General features: G+C 40.8%; 1 protein-coding gene across 1 annotated transcript in view; it reads left to right on the forward strand.

Annotated features, from left to right (window-relative positions):
• Positions 1 to 509: 509 nt before the first annotated feature.
• Positions 510 to 23,565, forward strand: part of LOC135198577 (uncharacterized) — a 65,930-nt gene continuing 42,874 nt past the window's right edge. The window contains exons 1-3 of the mRNA XM_064226293.1: positions 510 to 662; positions 9,218 to 9,450; positions 21,367 to 21,494. Of these exons, the coding sequence (XP_064082363.1) occupies positions 638 to 662; positions 9,218 to 9,450; positions 21,367 to 21,494 (386 nt within the window). The 5' untranslated portion in view covers positions 510 to 637. The remainder of the gene's footprint in view (positions 663 to 9,217; positions 9,451 to 21,366; positions 21,495 to 23,565) is intronic.

Genomic DNA, 23,565 nt, shown 5'->3' on the forward strand with positions numbered 1-23,565 from the left:
GTAATCAAGGCTTCATTTTTAATATAATCTGTCACTGAAATTAGATTAAAAGTTTTCTTTTAAGAGGTCCTATTGTATTACATTGGATATTGAATTATCCAGCATTGTGAAAATTTACACGGTTGTATTAATATATGTATATCAATATTACATTCAAGTAAGAAGGGCTGTTATGTTTCATGTTAATTCTGCATAAACAGATGGTATTATTTTCGCTTATGTCCGCCTTTCTAGTTCAGTTTTAGTGTACACAGGTCTGGGTCCTGAGTCCTGAGAGTAAAATTCTTGCTTTAATTATACGTTTGACTCTTAATTAATGAGCTCCCTCTTGCCTCGCTGCAGCATTAGTGTTCTCTTAATTATCCACGAATTTAACTTCATCTTCCATGTGCATAGTCTGGTTTATTGTTAATTTCTTTCTTACATTTCTTTATTCTATTCCTTGGCAAATTTTAATTTTTTACGGTGTTTATTTTTCCAGGATCTTGTAACTATTGACTTGTCTTCTCGAAGGTCTAAAGAAGAAGAACTTGAGGCGCTATCACTGCTATATATAGTAAAGCAAGTTTGTTATTCAGAGTAATATTGTGTATTTATATAACTTTTAACGGAATTACTCCTGTAGTCATCGGAAATAATGGAAAAGAAGGACGAGGACTGTGGTAAGATGGTTTGAACACACTGTTGCTAGATAGAGGACAATTGCTCACATTAGCTATTTCAGCGAATTCTTCCCAATGTTTATCTGCTGGACAAGAGATTGTAGACACTCATTCAACTGAATGACAAGAATGAGTCTGGCTAAACGCACTCTTATTAATATGACATTAGTGGTACGAGTAGGTGTAAACCTAAAGTTAACTTAGGTTGTGATGTTTCGAGTTAGGTCAGGCCTAAATGCCTTAATTTTGTAATGATTTTATTAGCTTAGCCATGTACTAGCGAATATTATTAGGGGTTAAGGTAGCCTACCATTGGGTTAGGTTACTGTATTAAATTGAATTTTAAAGAAGTTCTTTTAAGCCCATTCAGTTGCATTAGTCTTATGGTGATCAGAAGAAAATCCATAAAAGTCTTGTGGTGATCAGAAGAAAATCCACAGAACTGTCTTGTGGTAATCAGAAGAATTCCAGAGGCCTAAGAATTTGGTATTTATAGCCTACTAAGCATTCCCCACGTTCGTCCCCGCGAATACGAAAGCCACCAGGAATTGGGACGTGAAATGTATTTCCTCGTGTTTAGGTAGTAAGAGTCCCTTGGGGTTAATTACAGTCGTCCGAATAAATATTAGCTACTTAAAATTCTCTTGTTCAGGAGGTAAAACTGCATAGAAAAACCTCAACTGCCTCCGGGGGGGGTTAGGCTAATGCTCTCAGTTTACCTAATGCTTTGCACTGTAGGCATCACCGCCTGAGGTTCTAAGCAGAAGCCCTCTTGCCCTTAGCTGTAATCCCTTTCATTCCTTATACTGTACCTCCTTACATATTTTTTCTTCCATCTTAACATTCCACCCTATCCTAACGTGTTTTCCAGTGCGACTGCAATTTGTTCCTCCTGTTGTGCCTTTAAAACATTTCAACATTGTTTCCCTTTGAGCATTGACTGACCGTATAGGCTCCAGTGCTTGGTCTTTGACCTCAATTTTGTATCCTGCATTAAAAATTCAGGGGACCACATGGGAAATAGTAGAAGGACCTTAATCTTAATTATAATACTTATTCAGATCCTAGGTTAGGTTAGGTGTGGTTGTTTGAGTTATTAGCAAATTAAATGAACATGAGAGATGTTCAAAGTGCATATTATTAAAGAAGAAAATATTTTGAAGACCAAAATGCAATGATGGTTTAAAGATTTTTGGTTGTAGGGAAACATAGGAGAGGGGGTAACAGGCCTACTTTATATGGATAACCATTGGTAAGAGCTAGTTAAGTCATGATGGTGGCAGGAAACTGAGTATAACACACACTCATAGTCAGATAGGCTACGTCTCCACTACTACTCTGGTTACAGAGCTCAAATGCGTGTTTGAAGTAGCAATAATCATTTCATCCTATCGTAATACATGCTGCCTGTGTATACAGATTATCTTGTTGAAAGCTGGTTTGGTCACTGAAGCTTGGGTAACAAAGCACTGTAGTTACTTGGTGGCAGGTGAATAAGGGTGTGGCGGAACCACCAACTAGCACAGTAAACTGCTTTCAGATTTTCTATCACCACCTTGCCGATGAGACATTTTTGGGTGTTGAAGCTTCTCGAAGTATTTCCTTGGTTGGTGACTAACTTTTGTTTTTGACCTTGGTTCATATCCTCCATCTGTTAACCCTTATACTACTTACTGTTTTTGGAAAGGTGGAGATTTCTCACCATTTCTGAAATACATGGAGGGTCTCTTGTGGCCACTTACTCAACAAGAAAAGTACATTTAAAAGAGGATAACACATAGCTTTTCTCAGTTCCACATTGCTGTGTATTGCTAGTCTTGATCTTTAGGATGGGTGTACCCCTTCTCTTTCTTGGGATGAGAGTATTTGTAGATCAGATGATGGTTTGGCTGTAATGTCGGTTACTGTATCCTCCATTATTCCTCACTTTGGTTCCTGCTTCTGCTTCTGTGCTGTGAATTCTGAGGCATCTCCAGGAGAATAAAGAGCTGCTGAAGGTGTGACCATAATTGGGCATTCAGGATGCTTTTGGAACATATGGCTTTGTATATTTGTTCCTCATCTACCCTGGTCTTGGTCAATCCTAGACCTTGACAATTCTCTCTCTGACTGAGACGTGTGCAGTTCTTGCTCATTTTCATCAGCTGCCTACTCCATTTGATTGATTGTGTGTGTGTTGTCTTGCCAGTTGTTTTTCCCTGTTTAAAAAACATTGCAACATTGTTGCAAGGGGCATTAGCTGTTCTTGTGGGTGGTTCATGTCCCCTGTAACTGTACATACTGTGCATCTTGTAATGAGAAGTGCAGCTGCAGTTGGTGAAGTATGTCAAGTGAAGGAAGAAGGACAAGAAACATTCACTGTCTTTGTTTGGGGATAGTAATCCTCAAATCCTTCAAACTCCTTTCTACCACCTTCTTCCATTCTGCAACCCACTGCCTAGTAGTGCTCCCTTTCTAGGTGGGATAGTACCAAGTCTGTGAGACCTGCACACACCCTTTCTTTGAAGGACAAAATAACTGTCGAGGGGATGTACTGCTATAGCAACTGCCTCAATGTCCATCTCATAAGACTATGATGTTCCAGGTACGTAATAGGAGTTCTGTTTGATCCTTATGAAATCAGGAATGAGCAAAGGAGCGGGAGTTAAGTGCACCTTCCTCTTTTGCAGGAGAGGGTGTGGCTCGTGTCCCTGGAGAAGTTAAGGGTTTGAACGGTTCCAGTACTTTAAAAACCCTTCAGGTCAAGCTTGAGCAGTACTTTTGGAAGGTTATTTCTCGCATTCATGAGTAACAATGTTAGGGGGAGGCCACTTTGGCTCCACACCTGGCTATGGTGATGCTGATTGAGCTCTCCCCTGGGTGCACATTTGAAAAAGAGACATCTGTTGGGTTGCTCTGGTTTCAACTTTTTTTATGGTGTTTTGGATGAGGTGGTCACACTGATATGCATGTCAGGAAGCCCAAATTCTCTAGCAGACCTAGCAAGCTCCTCCCTCTGGCACTCACATGCCATACTACATTCTGGAGAATGCAGAGACTATTCCTTTGGTATTGGATGCATCAGTCTGTAGACTGACTTAGGACCTCCCCTGGAGAGATTTTTCCAAGAAGGTGGTTCCTTCTTGATGGCAGAGTTGTGTTACCTTACGTGGTGAGAGAACAGCTGCAAGTGAGTACAGGCAGTCCCCGGTTACCGGCGGGGTTTCCGTTCCAACAGCCTGATAAGCGAAAATTGCAGATAACCAAAAATCAGCAATACGTATATGGTGCGGCACCGATAACCGTTTAATGGCCCCTCTGTTAGGTATGGATGGGAGCCATAACTTTATTATCGGCGCTGATAACCAGGAATACGCTGAAAGTCAGCAGTTTTCGGTGCTAGACAAGCACATTAAAACTGGATGACCGATAACCAAATCCAACGATGACCATGGACTGCCTATACAGTCTTTGGTAGGCGCACTCTTCTCCTGTAGGAGATGTGGCAGTAGAGGCCAGGATTGTCCCTACTCTGATGGGACTTTGTAACTAGGGAGTTCACAGATGGTTTGCAAAGAGAACATTCAAATTGCCCTTGCCTTGGGTGAAGACCAGAATAAAAACAACCTTCACCTGCACTAAAAAAAACAAAATAAACCACAACCTTAACCATAAAATACAAACCAGAGGGTACTCTGGGTATACTACTCCGTACCCCTAGGCATCCCAAAACACACTATATACCTCAAAAACAAGGTGAGGAGACTGTATAGGAATAGAAGGTCCCGTAGCTTCCTTTCCCAACACCACACCACACCAACCACGGATAATGATCCGAACTTAGTACTGCAGTTTTTGAAAGCTGCTTCTACATCCTTCAAATAATGGGATGCGAACAGTGACTTAGATCTCCAGTAGGTGGTTTGAAGGATAGAGAACAAGGACATGTCGAAAGGCTAACGACATGGCTACTGCTCGTATTTTGTGAGCCTTCACTTAAAGGATAGTGAAGTCCTCGTCTTGAACTTGCAAATGTGCCTCTACAATTAGACTTCTCAAAAAGAATGATAAGAGCATTTTTGGAGAGCAGTCGAGAAGGATCTCTCACTGAACACGAAAGGTGATTAGAAAGCTCTCTTATTTCTTGGTTACTTGAAGATAGTTTCTAATTGCTTTCACTGGACAAAGAAGTCTCTCCTCCTCTTCTGGTCCTAGACTCTCCATAAGATTTCTAATGGCTGAAGAACGAGGCCAGGGTTTGGATGGATCCTCATTCTTCACGAGGAATCCCCTACAGAAGAGAGCACATTGCATCACCTTGGGCTATCCCACATTTTTATCTATTGCTTGGATTTTGCTCACCCTATTAGCTGTCGCTAAGGCCACTAAGAACACCGTCTTTCTTGTCAGGGTTTTGAGAGAAGTCGAACCTAACAGTTCAAACTGTGAGCCTTAGAGCCACTTTAACACTATGCCCAAGTTCCATTAGACATCCCCAGACTTCTCCAACTTCGATGTTTCGAAGGATTTTACCAGATTGCTGATATACTGGTATGTCGACAGATTGAGTCCCCTATGCTTGAAAACTGAGGATAACATAGCTCTGTAGCCTTTTATGGGAGAGGGTGATAGCTTCCTTGTATCCCTAAGGAATAGCAGTAAATCTTCTATTTGTGCTGCAGAGGTCTTAAGAAGAGATATGACTCTGTGTGCACCAACTTCTGAAAATCCTCCACTTCAGTTGGTATAACCTGCAAGAAGAAGCTCTTCTGCATCTCAATAGCTTCTGCTACTTTACGAGAAAATCCTTTTTCTGTGACGGCTCCTGACAATCGGAAGCCTGTCAGGGCCAGAGCAGATAACCCCTGATGGTATCTGTTGAGGTGGGGTTGTCTGAGTAGCGAGTGACTTCGTGGAAGAAGCCTGGGGAAGTTTATAAGAAGTCAGAGAAGGTCCGGGAACCATTCTTTCCTGGGCCAGATTGGGGCCACAAGAGTCATCGACACATTCCAATGTGATATGAACTTGATTAGGACTTCTCTGATAACTCCGAAAGGAGGAAAGGCATACACATCAATCCCTGTCCAGTCCAGGTACATCGCATCTGTCTTCCAAGCTTGTGGGTCCGGAACAGGAGAGCAAAACACCCCCAAGGATCCTGGCATACCTTTGAGTTTGAGTCCACTCTGTTGAGAGGACTTGATTGGAGCGACTCAACTCGTCTGCTAGGACGTTCATCTTCCCTTGTACAAAGCGAGGGAATAGTTTGACTTTGTGATCATCCACCCAAAGCAGAACTTGAGAGAGAAGGAGTGAGTCCCCCCTGTTTGTGGACATATGACAGGGCTGTACTATTGTCTGTGTGTATCATCACATTCCTTCCTGCAACTATCGGAGCAAATGCTTGAAGGCTTAAGTAGATCACCTTCAATTCTTTCACATTGATGTGGAGCGTCTTCTGATGAGCTGACCAGTCTTGACACACTGAACCCCCATGAGCGCTCCACAACCCAAGTCCAATGCATCAGAGTAGAACTCTAGGTTGGAGTTCAAAGTGACAAGGGAGATACCTTGCAGTTTTTCTCAGATAGCCACCACTGAAGATCTACTTTTATTTCCTTCATTATTGGAAATACAAAGGAGTCTGGCTGCATCTTCCAAGACCAATTCTCTTTTCCATGTTGAGAGTAACCATCCAGTCCTCATTCTGGAGAGCTGACATTACCGAACAACCTGTTGCCATATGAAACTTTGTCTTTGAAATGAAAAGGTTCAATGCACTGACATTAGAACAGGCCTCAGCCCCCCAATGACTTGGGAACTACAAACAGCCTGTTGTAGAATCCTCCTTTATTCATGTCCATCACCACCTCTATTGCTTGCTTTTGAATCAGAGATTCCACTTCTTTGACTAAAGCTAAAAACCTTTCTGATCCCCCTTGAGTACGCTGTCAATTCGATGGGTAACTTGGACAGCAGTGGGTTCTCTTGGAAAGGAGTAGAATAACCTTCTTGAAGTACTTGTATTACCCATGGGTCTTCTCCTCTTTGACTCCACTCTTTCCAGAGGAGATGGAGTCTCGCTCCTACGGATGCGGATTGATGGATCTCTTACTTGTTGTAGGTTTAAAGGTAGACTCAACGTTTAACATTTTGGTTGGGGGACGTAAGTTAGATTTTGGTCTTGCTTGCGACTTCGCTTTCCCTCCCCGAAAGGGTGTTGTTGCAATGGAGAGGATTTAGCTCTTGCAGATGGGTACTCCCTCCAGCACCACGTGGACTGCACTAAGAGATCGTGCGTCAAATTTTTAAAATCTGACAACACCTGCTTGGCAGTCTCTTGAGGAAACGGATGTGACTTATTCATAGGAGAAAAAGTAGAGCCAACTTTTTAGTCACTGTTAATCCCCTGAAGGCAAAGGTGCACCACAGTTCCCTCTTCTTCAGGATCCCCATGGCAAAGAGGGAAGCTAATTCCCCCCGAGCCATATCTTGCTGCCTTTTCTGCGCCAGACAAGACGCCTAACCAGTCTGATGAAAACTCTTCCTCTAAAGACTGTTAGTCTTCAGTCTTCCTGGCAAGTGCGCCTATCGTCCAGTCCAAGCGGAAAATTTTGAGGATCTTGAACATGTTCCTGATCAGATGATTGAAGTCTGGTGGAGAAAACATCACTTTTGCTAATGTGAAAGCCGAGTGTCTCGTCGAATCTACCAACCCGGAGAAGTTCCACTGGGAGAAGGCATAAACTCCCAAGGAAGAAGCTACTCTGGTGGCATAAAATTAATACTTCTTCAGAAGCTTCGATGGTGGGTAAGCAAAAGTCATCTTACCCAACTCTTCTCGTCGACTTCCTTCAGGATGTTCTTAGAAGATGAGGACAGAACTAGCTTTGGTAACCCAATCTCAGTGGTTTTCTGACCCATCAAGAAAGTCAAAACTGGAGAGGATGGGGGAGCAGGCTTGAATAAGTCTGAATAATTGTCTATAAAGTACTTGAGGAGATTGGAATATGCTGACGAGGTTCCTGAATCCTGTCCTGGTTCCTCCTCCTCCTAACAAAACTGGTGAAAGCGTTGTTGTCTCCCTTAGAAGCGGTAGCTTTCTTTAGGAAACTCATTAAGTCCTGCAACTGTTGATGAATTGGACCCAAAGAAGTATCCTCCTTCACCAAAATCTGAGAAGTTGGTGTAGATGACGCCAAATGCTCAGTTACTGAAGTCAAACTGACACTATACACCTGTCGATGGGCACCTAGGGTAGACAAATCTGCGAGTCTGTGTGCGATGTTCCGAGTGCTTAGGTTTCAAAACTGGTCTGTCGCTAAAAATATCTTGGCTATCCCCAGACGAATCTGATTGAAGTGCATGAGGATCAGGTAGATAACTGTAGGATGGTTGCGGACTCCTCTCGGGCTCTTTGTGCTCCTTCACAAGTGGAGGAGAACAGTCTGCAAATTAAGCATGTCTCTTCAAGGGACAGGCTGACACAAGATGTCGACAATAATGTTTCTTCTCCGGAGATGACTCCTCCGAGTCGACGAGAGTCGCACATCACTTTCCAATGGCGTTCAGTCAACACCTGTTATGTGACTGGTTTGACAGAGGGGACAACTGCCCGTGGGTAAACCCCACCAGTCTCCTTTCGACCTCCGTTATGTCTTCTCCCTGGTTGTTCAACTGACAGCCTCATTTCTACCCAGATGGTGATTACTGTATAGTACTGTAATAACAAAGCTGAAGACTGGTCTTGTCCAAAAAATGACAAGATTTTAAAGTAGGTAATTTGTATTTTTCCTAAGACCCAAAAGGCCTAACCACTCAATAACATTCATAAGGCTGTCATTGATTGGTTAGACATATGTCTTTAGGGCTTGTAAGCCAGTGCAGTCATTAAACACAGCTCAAATATTCTCTTTTCAGATGAGAAGTTACCTTGTATGTTTGAGCCATTACCACATTTAATGGCAAAAGATTATGCATACTAAATAGTATAAACATTTATGTTTAGTACTGAGTTACTGCTATGTGGAATTTAAAAAATGATTTTATAAAGTTTTTGCCTACAATCTTTGTAAAGATCAGATGCCATGATGACCTTGGGACTTACATCATTAACAATGTGGACTTTTCTAGTGACATGTCACACATTTTTAGAGCACAGACGGATTCACTGACCAGTTTGCTTTTTACTTGTAGTCTTGTAAATACAGTCTGTAACATTCAGTAATATTTCAGTTCACATTGATAATCATTTATAGATTTCTTTTTTGGCAAAGATCATTTTGTGGCACTCTTGTAACTGTGCATGTAATGTTATTAAACACTCCTATATAACTTTTGGATGGATTTCAGCAAGACGGTCCATGTCACCACATTATAAGTAAATAAAATGCTTGTTTCTTTTACTAAAATTATAAGAAGGCAATAGTTTATATCCATGTAACATATGTTTGTTTAAAATGTTTTTTCGTTCTTATCTGTATGAAATTTATATGCTTGAAGCAGAGAAAATTACTATACTATTGATTTAGACTATATTGTAAAGGGTTCTTTCAATTATATCATGGCTTTTTCAGAAAGTTTGGAAGAGCCATCATTTCCATCTGAATCACCTGATAAGGAAGTTAGAATACAATGGCTTCATTTCCATGTTCAGAAACTAGTAAGCCTCGTTGGAGAACGCTGGTCAGATTTTCAAAACAGTGTTAAAAAGAAAAAGTTCATATGGAAAGAAATAGCAACTTCATTATCAGCAGATGGCTTTAATGTCAGTGGCAAGGAATGTGATCGAAAATGGAGGAACCTGAAGGTATGAGTTTGTTGATATAGTTTTCATATTGTGAATGTATATGCTAGTTCATTAACCATAGAAAAAATAATTTCTGCTGTACTGTTCTTTATTTGAGAACAAATGCAAACCCTTATTTGTTTCTCTGGAAATACAAACCATTGCCTTTTTTATAGGAGTGTCCTCAGCACAAGCTAGAGCAGTTGCTGAACTTGGTAACAGGGTTATTAAGGATGGGCATGGCAGTGAATGGGGAAATACCCATCATTTATGTTCTGTCACTAACCACTTTTCCTTCAACCCTGGGTAAGATTGGAGATCTCACTGCAGCCTCTTTCTTCCCTGTCACTGAATATTGGATGAGTATTTTGATTGCTGTATAATTGTGCTTGTTGAACTTATTTTTTCATTATGATTATGGAGAAAAATACTGACAATATTGTTGAGTGGTGTGGGCATTTCATGTTTTCTGCAATAGCTTATTCCCACAGGTACTGTTCTTTTTACAGGTGGAAGGTATGTAGCTATTTTTCACACTTAGATTTTACAGGCAGTGTATGTACTCATTTTCCCCCCGCAAGGAGTGTGCTAGCTGGGCTTCTCAGTAGCAGTAGTTTGGTAGGAAGAGGAAAAAGGATAAAAGGCACCCTGCAATGAGTGTGCTAATTGGACACTTTGGTAGAATCAGTTTGGTAGGAAGAGATAAAAGGATAAAAGGCATTTGCCAGCTTCATCAGGCAAAAATACTACTATGACTCCACTGAATCCTTCTAGTTCTTTCTTTCCTTTTTATCCAACTGTTTACAGAAATTACTTTCTCTCCACAGGGGGAAGGGGAAAGGGGTCAAGTGGTGAGGGAGTCATTTTCCCTGCTGGTTTCTGAGGAGAAAACTGCAGTTGGGTCTGGTGGCCCCTGTAGTCAGGCTTTGTCCCCAAAATTAGCCTCACCTTCCATAATTGATTCTGACATAACAGGTATGAGGAAGATGTCTTTGTTGAAGTACTTATGAAAGATATACTACTCTGTTAAACATCCCTGGTAGTCCATCTTTCTTGACTTTCTGGACAACTTGGGTATGGTGATTGAGCGCTCTCTTCTTCATCTGCTCTTGCTGCTGTATCTGCTGCTGAATCCTTGGCTTCCATAAAGGTAGGGGATCTCCAGTGCCCGACCTCCTCCAGTTGCTGTTTCATCCTCTTCTTCCTTCTTGTCAAGCTTGTCTTCCTCCTTCTCTTCAACTTCTCTTCCTTCTTGGAAGGAGAAGAATGGGAAGTATAAGACCTCTCACAAGAAGTCCTAATGGGCTTCACAGGAGTGCTCCCTTCTCAAAAGGAAGCAGCTCTGATTCATCTACAAGTGATCATCAAGCCTCTGCTCCTGATTCATCTAATTTTCATCTCTTGGGGTCATCTGTGAATGAGTGTGCACTCATTCTGTATATGCTTAGTCTTGGGACAGAGCACGCATATTTGCCTGGGACAGCTCCTTCCCCTGGGACTCTAAGGGAACACATTGGGGGGAGTGTGCGCAACCTGTTCATTTGATAAAAATGGGATCTTTGGACTGTGTGCACATACAGAACAGCTTAGGCTCTTCCCCCTCCCTCCCCCATGCCTCCTTCAATGCACATAGGGGTGAGCTAGCAATGCCCTCTTACTTATTGATTGTGCTACTGGGTTTTCTCACTCTAGGAAGAGGGCTCCTTTGAGCTCTTCCTTCTCGCCTTCTTGGGAGGTCCTCAAGGCAAGCAGTGCTCATGCTCATTCCCCTGTTCCTTCCACTGTTTCTGAGCATAATAAGGGTTACCAGGATGGCAGGTTCCCAATCCAAACATCATTCAGATAGTGACTATCAGGGCTCATGGGGCCTCTTCTGGTAGGAGTTCTGTTTGAACCTCTACAGTCTGAGCTAGAGCATCACTTTTGAGAGATTATTTCCCTTTTGTGAGAGTAGTAATCTTGGAGAGGCCATCTTGGCTCCACACCTAGCTACTATCTGTCAGTTGAGCTCTCCCTCAGATGTCCTCTTGAAGTAAGCCTGTCAGTCAGGTTACTCTGGTCCCAGCTTGCTTGTGATATGGACCAGGTGAACACTGATTTGTAGATCAGGGGGTTCCCTGATGACCTGCAGGGTGATGAGCAATGTTCATCACCCATGTTCACAGGATGAAGCTAGTGGCTCCTCATTGTTCTCAAGCTGAGCAGTATACAAATCTACAGACTCATGGTTGAAGTGCTGAGAGAGCTTCCCTCTGGGTGCATTCTTCCTTGTCCCACACATCCAAAGGTACCACCTGGCAGTACTCTCCCTTCAGCTTCATGTGTGGAGGTTGTCCAGCTTTTTATGTGAGATATATGCATTTCTCATAGGGCTGCTTGAAAGATGTCTTGGCACCTCTGTTGTTCCTCTATGAATGTTTACAAAGGGAAGTGGGCCATCTACTGTGACAGGTGTTGTAGGAGGGGTATCTCATGATCAGAGCTTCAGATAGAGATCTGTGATGGTAATTGCTTAATAGCAAAGGGAGATAAAGGAAAGGAGAACGCATTTTCGAGAAGTTCGGCAGCAAGGAGGCTTTCGCGCCACTGTTGGAGGCGCCTATGCTCGCGGCTGTTCTAGAATCGGCAGGAGTGTTGTGGATCTCGTCGGGACGTGAGAAACGCCGTGATTTCTGATGCAATACCTCTTCTAGATTCATCTAAGAAGTTCTAGAAATCCCTGGAGTCGGTGACGTTCGCCGTAGGCTCCGCCCCCAGAGTGCCGTATAAATACGACGAACGAACTTTGGAGAGCAGTGATCGTAGAAGGAAGAGATCGTAAAAGAGAGAGATCACCAGTTAGTAAGAGCCACAGATCAGATTATCAGTGAGAGATCAGCAGCAGTGATCGACAGAGAGAGACTATAGACGAAGGAACTGACGAAGTATCAATCAAAAGAAGAGTTGTTCGAGTTGGTTGGATATTGGTCTAGTCGTCTTCAGGAGTGGACGGCCGTGTTTTCTTGACGTCGAGCAGACTTCAGAGAAGAAAAGGTCCTGCTACAGGTTTTGGGTAGTTTCTGCCTTTCAAGTAGATTAGTTTCTGCAATACGGAGTCAAGAGGACGACTGCAATTGCCGCTCTACTTTTATGAAGCCAGCGCGTCGAATCGCCAAATCAAGTAGCAAGTATTTGAATTGCCTCACTGTTCCCCCAGTTCATGCAGTGTAAGATTCTATCTTTTTATGTAAATAGGAGATACTATTCTGCATTTACCTTTGTTAGTAAGCTTGTAAATAAACCTTTGTTGTGTTAGTGTTTCTCTCTCTATTCGTATCCCCAGTTTCAACTGTTTGTGTTGATATATATTTTTTTTATTTCATATCGAACCTTAAGCGGACCTCTCTCAGAGGCCGTAACACTGTGTCGACCCTTTCCAGGATATTTCGACACCAAAACATTGTCTCTGAGATCTCAGAGTCCGTAACAAGATCTTAAATCAATATTGTTTTTCATCTGGCCTTGGTCTCTGCAAAACAGGTGGGGGAGTCCTTCATTCCTAATTTGTGACAGAAACTCAGAACTTGTCAGTACCTTACAAGAGATTCAAGCATTTCTTGATTCATGCCCTCTGAGACTTCTGTGACGGTGACCCAGATGGGATGTACTACTTATACTTCCTGCAAACTAGAAGAGAAATACCTTAAAAGCACCCATTCTCGGTGACCAGAGTGTTGGCACCTTTTCATTAGTATAGGCAAGTACAAGAAGCTTGATCTTTCAAAAATTCAAGTTATGATAGTCAGTCCAGAGCACTTTTGCTCTTGGATCCTGATTTACATTTAAATAATACAGTTTTAGGCATAAACTTGTGATAAGAAGTTGACTTGACAAACTTATACATAATATGTATTGCTTCCTCTTTCTCAAAAAGCTGGTATCTTTCGGAAATGTTATCAAATTTTTTGTGATGAAGCTATTATATCGTACGTGTTTTAGCCTCTTTCTTTCTCCTTTTTTAGAGTACTCTTCTCCATTGTGGTCTTAGGTAATGACTACATAAACACTTGGATGGAGTTGTTATCAGTTAGGTTTATTTTGCCAACTCTTAATTTTTACTTAATTCATTATGTTGGTTGCATAAAATATACTAGAATGACAAACATTATCTGCACTCTTCTTTACTGGAACTATCTGTTTTGGCTCGTTACATATAGGCAGACTGTTACTAGGAAGTTTCTTTTTATGCATCAGATTTAATAGTACTCAGTTTGCTAGAAGTTTTATCTTGGCTACAACTAAAATATGGAATAGTTTGCCTAGTGTAGTTTTGGAAAGTTCTGATCTCAAAATATTGAAGCAAGGAGCAAATTCGTTGCTGAATTCTTCTTATGTGTCGTGAATATCAGGTTTATCGGTTTTGTTTCTTATTTCCTCATACGTATGTACATATTTATCATCTTTTCCTATAACTTCTCACAAGATGATAAAAAATTAAGCATATAACTCCTTTTGAGAATCATATGCTTCCTACTCATGAAAGAGCCAGTAAAACCAGGGGTGTGGGCTTGCTCATAGCATTTCAAAAGTAATTTTTAGTAGAAAAGGTAATGAGACCAGGTGTCTGGCACATAAAAATAACTTATACCTCATTCTAGATGTCACCCACAACTTCCTGGATGTTTGTGGTTGCTTCATAACAAATTTAGTCAATATCTTGCTCTGTTCAGATTGAAAATAATCTCATTGACTACTTTAGCTTCGTTTGAGTGTGTGAATGTGGAGTGACTGAACACACCACCTCGCCTACTTCTTCCTGGAGCATCTAGGCTGATGTATTACTTGCTGGAATCAGACCAGATACAGGTGCCTTCACCTCAAGCAACCATTCTTATTATGTTAAGATGTATCTTCTATTGCCCACCCTTTGAAAGGGGGAGGAGAGGTTGCTGAAGCCATCACCTGGGAGAATTAACTGCCTACTAACTTGAATTCTCTTACAAGTGATTTCATGGTTCTCTGAATGTCTTTCTTACTTGGGCGAGTTCTTTACCTAGATTAGGCCGTAATGCTGTATCATCCCATATGCTAGACCAAAAGGGAGTTTCAACGAGTCGTGTAATCCCTGCTCAAGTGATCATCTGCAAGCTTAACAATTTCAATTAGGATTGCACTCCAGTCACTTATCAGAGATGATTTCCCATCTTAGATGTATGTTTCCTATGTAAAAGGTGATGGGTTTGTAATTCCATATGAATAAATAAGAATGTTTTTTAAGTAACTTGTATCTTACCTAGTTACTATACAATCCAAAACCTTTTCTCAAAATTCCACCTCAACCACCCCGATTCATTCCTGTTGACAGAAAAAGTGAGAAATACTGGTCCCCCAAAACTTATTTTAGGAGTTTTTTTTTTTAGAAGTGTATCGGTTCTGTTATGGACCTCTGTCATCCAAAGGATCATTAAATACCAGGTTGTCTAGGTTTTAGGCACCATCTTTTCCCTGCTTATTAGAAGATCAGGAAGCTTACATTTCTGGGTGGTAATTGATTTTGCATGCAGTCTGTATTCTCATACTCTGCTTTTACAAGCACTTTGCAACATCAAGACAATACCTACCACCTAATAACAGAGTCTCTTGTGAGACTTGAAAGAAACAGCATAATTGCAGTAAATTGCATTGTTTCTAGAAATACACTCCTTGCATTGTTTCTAAAAATAAACTCCATCATAGTTTGAGATCACTACATTTATACCTTCTAACCAAAGGAAAACATGGGCCCTAAATTAGGTATGTGTTAGGACTCCTGCACTCGTGCACACCTATAACTATCTTATCAAGCTTTGATGATTGCACCAACTTGCCTGAAAGGTTTGTTTGTATGAGGATACAAACTTCCATATTTAATGGATTTACCTTTGTCTAAAGTTGGCCTGGTCATTGGAGCTTGGCAGCAAGACAGTTAACCAATGGTAAGTTGAGTGAATGGTGACCCGCCCACTCGTAATTGTCTGTATCACATTTTGTGTGGCCACACTGCTGCCAGTATGTCTATGCTCAGCAGAATTGTGAAAATTGCTGTCGCAGAAAAGATTTCTACCTTTGTATATTTACTGGTGAAGGCTATCTATTTGCTTTAATGCAAATTTAATAATTTAGATATGAGGAATGTAACTTTTTCAATCCCCTCCATCAAGGACTTTGGAAGTAATGATCATGACAAGATGGTGTTGTGACAGGTTAGCATTTTCTGTGGTACTAACTACACAGGATTTGAGATTTTACTACCAGCAGTTACAAGGACTAATTAGCCAAGAACACACTTTAGTTTTAGGGGGGGAAGGTTGAGTGCTCACATAGTCAGGTGCATAGGTATTGAGGACAAATGTTTAGCAATTCTAGAACACCTTTACCTCCTACTTCTGGATGTCTCCCACAAGTCCTTGGATACTTTCTTCGCAGGAACTGTAGTAGCAATTCAGTGCAATGAGTACCTGCTGAAGAGTCTACTAGGACAGAATGGTGCATCTCTGGGTTTACGGTGATAAAATGGATTTTGACAAAGGAAAAATCTATTTCTGGGGGAAGACCCGTGTCGCCCGGCGAAAAGTCCCTGTAGCTCACTTTTCTAAGTATAAATAGATTCTAAATATACCAGAGAAAAAAGCTAGGATAGTATGGTGAGGTTACTACCCTTGCGCGAGCACCCAAAGGGTGTCGTGTATAAAGTATAAGGCGAGTGGAACCCACTATTCACAGGTCTTCTGCCAATTAGGATTCCTTTCCAAAATCCCTCTCTTGGAGAGAGCCATTGCAACGGCCACTCCTCCCTCCTCGCTCCCGCTACTACTACTACTACCCGACTCGCACTCCATCTAGCATTCCTGGATTAGACACCCTAGCTTGGATTGGTTAAGGGTGGGAAATTTAATTAGAAGGGAGGGGTTCACCGGGCGACACAGGTCTTCCCCCAGAAATAGATTTTTCCTTCGTCAAAATCCCTTTTCTGGGTTCGACCTGTGTTCGCCGGTGAAAAAGTATCAGAGAATTCCCATCCAAGCTCACCAGATACCAAACCAGAGTATAAAGAAGGAGTTAATGAAACCTAAGGTTCATTTGAAAAATAAATTTACTTATTTGCTAATTACACTAGGACTTAAACTATGACTTAGAACTAGTAACAATATGACAACATAATACACTCAAGAATGGTATCCAGAGCAAAAAACTAGGGTATGTTCAGATAGGTCCATAAAACAATTATGGCCTCAACATTATGTATACATGATCCAGTGGCCAGATGACGACCAAACCCTCTCGACCCGGAGGAGAGAGGTTCAGTGGGGTATACGAGCGAGGCAGGCAGGAAGGAGAGAGTATTTAAGGAAAAAGGTGACAGCCTAAGGAAAGGATTTGACCAGGTTCATCAATCAGGGGAGACTATGCTCCCTGCAGCAACTGCTGGGAATTTAAGGGCCTCTAGATTCTTGAGATAGTGGAGCTTAAAACTGGTGAAGATTTCCAATCCATATATTTCTTCAGGTCTTCGAAATTCATATTGTGAAAGAAACTAATAGAGGTAGCCACTGGCTCGGATGTCATGGACGTGTGGAACTGAATCCGGGTTGGCCTGTTTACTAAAGTAGAGTATTTGTTGTCTAATACCTCTAAGAGAAATCGTACCACCTTTCTCTCTAATGCAAAGGGGGCCTGAAGAGTTTCCGGAAGTTCTGGCTAAGAAGGATTTAAGGGTAGCGACAGGGCACAATGATGTGTCCTGTGCTAAGGGTATGATTCTCCATGGAGTCCACCTGTTTTGTGGGTCCTCATTCTTAGCTAAGAACCTCCGGTCTGGGGATAGTAATACTTCCCCCGACGGGAGGAATTCTATATGGTCTGGATTCCTAGAGAGAGCCAAAAGCTCAGAGATTTTGGCACCTGAGGCCATGTCCATCAGGAATAAAGTTTTCCTAAGCAGGGTTATATAAGAGCATGACTCATTACTATTAGTGTCTGAGGCTAACTTAACTACGTCATTCAAAAACCAAGAGACCGTATGAGGGTGGTCTATTGGTCTCAGGTGGGCATGTGCTCGTGGAATTGAGGTGAAGTATGAATCTGACAAGTTAATATTAAAGGCAATCTTCCTTAAGGCTGACTTGGTTGTTGTAATGGTACTAGCAGCCAGGCCTTTCTCAAATAGAGTTCTAAGGAACGAGATTGCCAGATTCGTAGTCATTTCATGAGCAGCTGAGTCTTTTAGAAATTTGGCCAATTTCTTAACTGCTGAATCATATTGTCTGAGTGTTGACTCTCTTTTATCTGATTCTATGAATAAGATATTTAATGGATTAATACTAGCATCCTTTTGAGCTGCAAACTTCATGATGTCCATAAAGTTAGGGCATTCAGAATTCTCGAGGAAGCTGACACAGTCTGAGTTTGTACTGTCTGTGTCAGCTCTGGACGAGGGATCCGTCTGGGTCAGAGCTTCAATTCTAGAAGAAGCGGAAACCAGTTGCTCTTTGGCCAGTTGGGTGCCACTAGTGCTACTTGTCCTGTGAAAGATCTTAGCTTATGCAGGACCTTCATCAGAAGATTCACCGGTGGAAAAAGGTCAATCTTCTGCCAATTATTCCAATTTATGGACATTGCATCTGTGGCGTAAGTTAGAGGGTCCAGGTTGGTTGCCATGTAACATGGTAGTTTGTGGTCGGATTCTATGGCGAATAGGTCTACTTGAAGGTCTGGGCTTTGATTGCAAATCCACCGGAATGACTTCCTGTCCAGGGACCACTCCTATCCCAGCAGAGTTGTCCTGGAAAGTGCGTCTGCGATAACATTCTTTACTCCTGCCAGGCGAGTTGCTGACAGGTGCCAATGATTTTTCGTCGCCAATGAGAATATTGCAATCAATACGTGATTTAGTTTGCTTGACCTGGAGCTTCCTCTGTTTATGCAGTGTACCACCACTAGGCTGGCCGAGACTACTCTCACCTGATTGTTCCTGACCGGAGCCAGTCGTTTTCCAGGTTCCGAAGTTTCGTCCATGGACGAAGCCGCTTGTTAGAATAGGTGGAATTATTGAGATCTTGTCCCTGAGATTGATATTGGCTCTCTCTCTCCAGACTCGATTGATGTCCTTCAATCTGGCTTTTGATAGGACGTCTGTTACCGATGCGAACTGCAGCAAACCTAGGATTTTCTCTTGGGTATGCCGAGACGCCTTCTTGTTCTTGAGGAACTGTTTCGTAGCCGCTGCTATCTCCTTGGCCTTCTTGGGTGGAAGAGATAGCTTGTGTCTCATTAGGTCCCATTGGATCCCCAGCCTTTGGAAGCGGGAAGCCAGAACAAGCAGAGATTTTTCCCTGTGTATCTGGAAGCACAGAAATTTCAAGAATTTCATCACTCTGGCTGTTGATTTGTGGCACTGTTCGACGCTGGCTGCCAAAATGAGCCAGTTGTCTAGGTAGGCTACTAATATAACCTCTTGAGTACTTAGTTCTTGAACTATCGTCTCTCCTAGTTTTTTAATATCCTGGGTGCGATGTTGAGCCCGAAAGGCATGACTCTGAATGAGTAACCCTTGTTTCCTAGCCTGAAGCCTACGTACGGAGAGAAGTTCCTTGCTATTGGAACATGATAATAAGCGTCTGTAAGATCTATAGAGGTGGTGATGGCCCCATGGGGAAGTAAGGTCCGCACCTGCAAAACTGTCAACATGCGGAACTTGTTGCAAGAAATGGCGGACAAACCGACGACCCCTCAATACATTTCTAAGGGGCCGAAGGCCAATTGGGAAGTCCCGCAACCGTCTAAGTTACGAAAACATAAATTTGAATACTCAAACTTTGAAGGAGGAGGAAGTTCTGCAGACGCCATCGCAAAATTAGAGAATTGCTGGGACAATGAAAAGAATGCGTGCACTCAGAGCAATGTCTAATACAGGAATGATAGATGGCGCACGAGTCGGGTAGTAGTAGTAGTAGTGGGAGCGAGGAGGGAGGAGTGGCCATTGCAATGGCTCTCTCCAAGAGAGGGATTTTGGAAAGGCATCCTCTAATTGGCAGAAGACCTGTGAATAGTGGCTTCCACTCGGCTTATACTTTATACACAACACCCTTTGGGTGCTCGCGCGAGGGTAGTAACCTCAGCATACCATGCTAGCATTTTTCTCTGGTATATTTAGAATCTATATACTTAGAAAAGTGAGCTACAGGGACTTTTCACCGGCGAACACAGGTCGAACCCAGAAAAGGATGATTACATGAATGCTCTCTCTCTCTCTCTCTCTCTCTCTCTCTCTCTCTCTCTCTCATCTCTCTCTCTTCCTCTCTCTCTATCTCTCTCTCTCTTCTCTCTCTCTTTCTCCTCACTCTCTCTCTCTCTCTCTCTCTCGTGGGCAGCAGAAGATTATCAGTGGGTCTATTTGATAATACTGTTACCTTCTGAACTTGTCTTCCTGTCACATCAGTGAAACCTGGGTTCTTCTAAATTTTGTCAGAGCAAGGCAACTGCAAGCCAGACTCTGGTATAGAGTCATTCCATCTTGAGCATCATATACATAGTCCAGGTTGTATAGGTAATTACAGGATTTTCTCCTTTTTAATGTACTTGACTGGAAAGCCAACATTTCCAGGTGGGAAGAACACTCTTCAAGTCCTGCGTACAGTGTCTCCCACCGAATGTTTGTATTCTCATAAGAAACAAATGACAAATTTACATTTTTCATAGATTTATATACTTGGTGTCTTTATTATTTCTAGAGGAAAATTCACACTGGCAGTTGAGTGAGTGGGTTCACCCCCTCCCCTTTCTAACTTACTTGGTGCTAGTTTACTAACTTGTTGCCAAGTTTTAGCAACTTGACCTGGTTTCATCATTGATTATGCAGTATGAAAGATATCAGGTCTGTACGTATATCTTAAGAAAAATGTATATTATCTTGAATTTTAAATATTCATATCTTTGAGAATATAATTGTAGCATTACTACAACATTGGTACATTAATTAAGTTTTGAGATAAAAATAAACAGCATTTGGTAATGTTGCAGTTAAAACTCCTCTTATTATATTTCTGTGGTTCAGGGTCACTTGTACAGGAAGTCATTTTTGTCATCATTGCAATGTCAAAAACCTTAAGATCCCTGGCAGAAATGTTGAAGGGAGGGGGCAGGGTGCTTGTTTTGCCTTTGCAACCCTAAACAAAATCTCTGCTTCTGACCCATCTGAGGGGCCAATGTGCACCATGATGATAAACCTTGATGCTGGTGGTATTTAGCTAATACTCCTGTTAACTATTTCATGTTATCCAAATGACATATGCTTAAGCTTTGGGAGATTAACCACTATAAGGCACATTAAATTTTAATCCTACTAACAGTATAGGGGCCTTGTAAAAATGTTTTACAATTACAGGCAGTCCCTGGTTTACAACCGGGGTTCTGTTCTAGTGCTGCAGCGTAAGCTGAAAATCGCCGTAACCCGGGACGTCATCGAAAATCGTGAGAAAATGTAATGTTTAATCCTTTTGATGTCTTGAAAATGACATAACCTGAATTTTGATTGAGATTTTCATAAAAAAACTCCAAATTTTGACCATTCTGCTGTTTTGGAGCCATATTAAAGTATGTATTCTGTTGGACTGGTGTTGTAAACCCGGAACATGCATTGTAACTAGGAAATAAATTTTTATGAATATATGTGAAGAACGTCATAACCTTTTAATGGCAAAAGCTGAGTCTTGTGTAACCAGGGGACTGCCTATATGACATAGGCATAGATTGTGCAAATTTACATTCTTTGTTGGAATATTTTTGTTGTATATTGTCCTAGTCATATGTTCTAAGTGTCTATTTGCAGCATTTGCCTCATTAAAATTGCATTTTTTTTTATGAAACTGATTCCCTGTTGTTGGATGTATATAAAGCATTAACTTAAGTTTGATTTTGTAGATTCGGTATTTAGCTCTTCGCGAGAAGCAGATGAATGGAATGAAGCCTGGATTCCGCGTGGATTATTACAATAGTATTCATTCATTTCTGAAAGATGACCCAGCAACTCAGGCATATTTGCAGCAAAGGTAGGCTTTAAAGCAGTTTAAATGTTTTTATCTAATATAGTGTTTAGCAATATAAAATTGTTTTCTTTATTAATGTTTATTTTGTTTAGTTGTCACTTATGTATATTGTTTCATTTGTAGTTGGGCAATATTTCTTTCTCTAAACCAATGTGGAATCACTTATTATTTTAAGTGATATCACTTATTATTTTAAGTAATCATACATCGTGTGTTATTACATAAATAATTTGTTTGTATCATGTCTGTATGTTGTCATAGAGGATCCTGCATTTTTAACAATGTTATTTCAAATTTGTGTTAAACAGTTATGAAACTTACCTACTATGGGTTTCATAGACCATGCAAGCATGTTTATTGGCAATAACTCTGTAAGGAATACTCTAATCCGTGCAAGATTTATCGCCGGAAAAAACCCGCGAATAAGCGAATCCCCTGCAAATAATGGGTAGATAAGGTCCTGAGAGGAATCCATGAGTCCGCGAATCCGGAGAATGCGAATACGGGGGGCCCACTGTAACGGTATTTTTTAAATTTTTGTACAGAAATACGATACAGTGGCAGTATGCATGTCCATTTGAAGTCTTTGTAACAGCCCTTCACATGATGAAGACTATAGGTTGTTCAGTCGCGCCCGAACCATTGAATCATGTTTTTATAACAAATTATATTTACAATTGTTGCATAAATTGATTTTAAAAGACAAAACTCGTGTATACATTCGATTTTGCAACACTGCAATTTGTTCGTTTTTCCATGGGATAGAAGTACAAAATATAACTGCAACTCTGTTGATTTTTTGCTTTGTTACTTGATAAAAAAATTGAGGTACGACCGTACGAGCTCGAAATGCCACTGCTACGTAGATGGCATAGTGATGAAAATTAAGATAAGCACAGAAGAAAAAGTAAATACTATGTATCTTTTCCATAAATCTTATAAAAAGATATACAGGTAGTGACCTACTTACGACCGCAATTGGTTCTGCAAAACCAGTTGTAACACGATTTGGACGCAATTCGATATCTGCTAAATTACCGTAGAGTTTATCGTACATATACATATTGTGTAATGATATTGACATTATGTGAAAGTCATATTTTATCAACATTTTCTTAGATTATTACTTATGTTATCATATTTAAGTCATAATTCATTATTATTTAACATTCATTATCATTGAAACCATTGTACTACCATTCTTAGTGCATATTGTTATTGTCATATATTACGATAGTACTTTACGATACCCTTTCACAAGTTCATATATGTAAAAATTCAACCCCTTCTTTAGCTAATTTATTTTGATGTCTTTTTCTTTAGAATGTGTATTATATTTCCTAGTTATGATTTCTTTACATTTTTGTAGCATGTTTAACATCTCACACCTACGTATATACACATGTCATTACTACGCCTTACTGTTAACGTTTGTCAAAGATGAATATACCGGCAAATATGATTAGAAATGACGAAACGAAAGATACATTACTCGAGTGTAATGTAAACAAACAAAGCGCTAAGTAACGCTGCATAACAGCCTAAGTATATATGTATGTACAAACTGCCACTCAAGTTAATGTTTTGATTGGGTTGTTAAAACAACGTGCCGGTATTTTATTATTATGTTGGAATATTCCTTGACCATTGGTTCTTCTATGGCATAAACAGGCTCATTTGAGGGAAAACGAACCTGCAGATGATTCACCAGATTCAAACTGGGATCCTGATGAAACTGTGAATGATAATTTGTTTGATGAATTGTTTAATTAAAGTGACGATGACTCAAGTAATTTTGAAGGATTTTAAATACATATTTACTATTAAATACAAATTTCTTTTATTTTATTTAGTGATAAATAAAGATTTCATACCATAAATGTTTTTGAACAATACCCCGGTAAATACAAAATTGTCAGTGAACGCATCCTTCTCAATTACTGTACTACAAATGGCTACGCAATGTTTACACTTGCTGTGCGATTGGGGTTTCTTCAAGTTACTTTGATTTTTTTTCATTTTATTTAAGGTAATGGATGTTCTAATGTATTATTATTGTCATATTACAGTGTGA

Source organism: Macrobrachium nipponense, chromosome 22, assembly GCF_015104395.2.
Source record: "Macrobrachium nipponense isolate FS-2020 chromosome 22, ASM1510439v2, whole genome shotgun sequence".
NCBI classification, from domain to species: Eukaryota; Metazoa; Arthropoda; class Malacostraca; order Decapoda; family Palaemonidae; genus Macrobrachium; species Macrobrachium nipponense.